This window comes from Propithecus coquereli, unplaced genomic scaffold, assembly GCF_000956105.1.
Source record: "Propithecus coquereli isolate 6110/MARCELLA unplaced genomic scaffold, Pcoq_1.0 Scaffold77, whole genome shotgun sequence".
NCBI classification, from domain to species: Eukaryota; Metazoa; Chordata; class Mammalia; order Primates; family Indriidae; genus Propithecus; species Propithecus coquereli.
The window spans coordinates 2,039,796-2,043,381 of NW_012153840.1; the positions used below are offsets into that span (position 1 = coordinate 2,039,796).

General features: G+C 42.5%; 1 protein-coding gene across 1 annotated transcript in view; it reads right to left on the bottom strand.

Moving 5' to 3' along the window:
• DNAJC16 (DnaJ (Hsp40) homolog, subfamily C, member 16) overlaps nucleotides 1-2,592 on the bottom strand; it is a 57,644-nt gene extending 55,052 nt beyond the window's left edge. Inside the window, exons 1-2 of the mRNA XM_012662482.1 lie at nucleotides 2,445-2,592; nucleotides 527-711 (exon numbers count right to left, since the gene is read on the bottom strand). Of these exons, the coding sequence (XP_012517936.1) occupies nucleotides 527-693 (167 nt within the window). The 5' untranslated portion in view covers nucleotides 694-711; nucleotides 2,445-2,592. The remainder of the gene's footprint in view (nucleotides 1-526; nucleotides 712-2,444) is intronic.
• Between the last annotated feature and the right edge of the window lie 994 nt (nucleotides 2,593-3,586).

Below are 3,586 nucleotides of genomic sequence, written 5' to 3' on the forward strand. Positions count from 1 at the left end.
GAGCAATTACACTCATAAAGAGTTACTTTAAGAACAACATATCATGGGAAGGGTAGTTTATCCATTGTTGATTACATTTTTTAAAAATTAAAGCTTTCTAAACTTTTTTTTTAAAGCTTAAAAATTAATAATTGGGAGAACAGGATTGTATACTGTTCCCCTTAGCAATTACACTCATAAAGAGTTACTTTAAGAATAACATATCATGGGAAGGGTAGTTTATCCATTGTTGATTACATTTTTTAAAAAATTAAAGCTCTTTTTACTTTAACATTAAATATGCTAACAATATATAAAGCAATTGTTTAAGCCGAAGTATTCCTAAAAGGGACTTTTAGAGTAAACATAGGTTTTGGATCTTATCACTAAAAATTATAGAATATGAACATCAGTTCTCCTACATAAAATATTATATATACATAAAACATAGAACAGAGACAAATAAAAGCTAATCATAATTTAGGCTTCATTCCCCTACTAAGACTGCTTAGCTTATATTAAACTTCTATTTCTTTGTTTCACCTACCATTCCCGGGCGAGCTTCTTATAAGCCTTTTTAATATCAGCCTGACTGGCTGTTCGGCTGACCCCTAGGACTCTGTATGGGTCAAAATCCAACGCAGACAGAATTTGCAGGATCAGAACCAGAACTATCAAGAACTGCCAGGAAATGCTCAACTTTTTCACTTCCATTTCTCTTCCTTTCCAGAGCTGAAATGATTGAAGAGGAAATTAAGTTTCAGTGGCAGAAACCTGGACAGTCTTGCTTTTTAGGTAAAGATATAAGATATATAGATGAAAAACAAAACAAACAGAAGATATTTTGCAAGAAAAGTGTCAAGCTGTTTGACCATATCTTTTAAAACAAAAAATCTCACTACTACTTTTGAATATCACAAATAAGAACTATTATAGGGTGAAAAAATGAACAATAAGAATAGCAACTCTCCAGAATCTTGGATTAGAAAAGCTTTAGAAATGACTGAAAATGAACGAGATGCAGAAATAATAAGTGAATGTGGGAAAACATAAATAGGGTAATCAGGGTGACTACATCTTAAATGCACTATTTCATTTATTCTGACAATAACAGTTTAAACAAAATAAATGGTTTAAGAATAATTCACTGAGTACATGTTAAATAAACTCATAAAATTATAAGATTTGTCATGTGCTGAACTACAAAATGAGATAGTTGTGGTGTTTGGATGTTAAATAAGTACAAATATGAAATACTCTTTAAAAACTGTGCAGTTAAGACTTAGTATGCCTCAATTCTATTCTTTCTCACCATGTCCACTTAAACAAGAAAATGAGAAGCTTCTCTTAAATTTAATTGTTAGTAATAGGATCATTATAAATAGAAACCTCAGATGAGAAAGAGTGGTCAGAAATAAATTTAGTTTTCCAAGTAAAGAAGAATTAACAGAAAAGACTGGAGAACAGGTGTGGTCTTAAAAAGTTTAAGTTCCATCTCTGGTGAGCGTAGTGATTGAATTTATTGCTGGTTTTGGAAACAATCCTGGCTGGTTATTGAACAATGTAGTGCTAGTGTTGTAGACATTTATCTTTCAGAATTACGATCTTTGTTATACCAATGTCTTTTCAAGGGTCACATTTACCTTGATTTTTCATAAAGTTTTAAGGTTCAAGTGTTAACGTGACACCTGACTCAAGAGGAACAACGCTGTAACAGCAGTGGATTTTGACAAGTGGGAGTTTAATGCTTCTCAGGAGCCTCCACAAAATTGACTAATCTGATGACCAATGTCTAGAACTGCATACATGCAGAATCAAATCCTAAAACAAACCAGTTCCTCCCTGTATTTGTCCTCCACTTTATGACCTCGGGCAAGTTCTTTAAACATGCTAAACCTCAGTGTCATTCATAAAATGGGAATGAATAATACTATTTTGAAGGGTCGTCATGGGGGATTAAATGTATGTAAAAGATTTACTGAGTACCAAGTTAACAACGATTAAGTAGTAGTTAGTATTATTATTTCTAATATACAGTATGGATCACTGCCTTATTCATCTGTGTCAGTACCCTCCAGTTAGAGGGGCCCAAGTGGCGGGGGGGCTGTGAAGTTCTTTTGCTGACAGGCTGGAGCTCCAGGGTGCTGGCCTCAGGGCAGGAAACCACCTGCCCAACAGGTAGGCTGCCTGCCCTCTGGGCTGCATCTCCAGGACCCTGTAGAGGCTCCCAGAGACGAACTCTAAGTTTGAGCCCTGCTTCAAGCTCCCGCCGGAGGTCGCCACCCTTCAGGAGACCGCCCCCTCCCCCGCCGTCCCCCGGAGAGCCCTGGGCCGGGCCCTGTAGGCTCCCGGTTCTCCCCGGGCCCACCAGGGACTGGGAACAACAAGAAATTGACGGCAGATCCCTGAGCCTGCCCGGCTCCGCCGCGTTGGCGGCTCCGCGCGTCACGCCGGGAAGGAGTTACCGGGAAAGGGCACTGGCCCAACCGGCTGCAGCGTCCGTGCTCCAGTTAATCCGTTGGGCCGGGAGCTTCCCGTCCACACCAGCGCTCGCCGGGGCCGGGGAGGGGAAAGAGGCGGGGACGAGACGAGGGAGGGTGTCACATGACACTTAAAGGTCCGGTGCACCGAAGGCACAGATCGATCAGGTCGAGGGCCTCTATTCTGCGCATCTGTTTTGACCCTTGCCACTTGCCGTCTGCGCGTGGACCTGGCGCGGTTACCATAGGAACAAGGCGCGCTCTCTGGCTGGAGCCAAAGGGTTGATCGTGACCAAAGAGGCCCAAACGTGCCTCCTAGCGAGGCGAAGTCGCTATGCATGACGGGATGCCAGAAAGACCTCCCCGATCCAGGGAGGGGTTTCCACGCCTACTAGGAGATGGCCCTCGTCTAGCAACGGTTGCTAGGATGGGGAAGCAATCGCCGGTCTCCGTTCTCTTTAACCCTATTCATAGAATCCTAGAGCGTCAGATTGGAAGGGACCTTAGGGATCCTCCAACTCCTCCATATATTGATAGGAAGGCCGAGGCCCAGAGAGGGGCAGGGACTTGCCCAAGGCCTAGAATCAGGACTCCTAATACCATTTCCCGAAAAGCGAGAGCTCCGCCCAAGGGAGTGCCAGGCCTTGCCTTAAGCACCCGAGAGGGTGGTGGGGTGGGGACAGGGAAAAAAAGGCAGTGGTGAATGAGGTAAACTTTCTTCCTGCCAAAGAGATATGTCCCTTGGGGATATAAAGAAAGAGCTTCCCGCCTTGTTTTTGTTTTTTTCTCGCTTGCATTCATTAGTATCTAACATATCTTTTATTATTTATATTATTTATCTCCTGACTCCTCCCACTGGAATGTAAGCTCCTAAACGCAGGGATTCTTGTCTGTTTTGTTCATCTCTGTATTCTCTGTGTTTGACTTTGGCACATACTGGCTTAATAAATATTTGTAGAATAAATGAATGAATGAGGTTGAAGTTTTGCTGCTCAAGCGCTTATATTCTAAAGTGGACTCTTGGTAAAGAGTGTTGACTGTAGTCAGGTTCGGGTTTGAATCCTGCCTGCCTCTTCCGCTCACTACTCGTGTGACCTTTAACAGTGACAGGTTCCCTGAGCCCCACG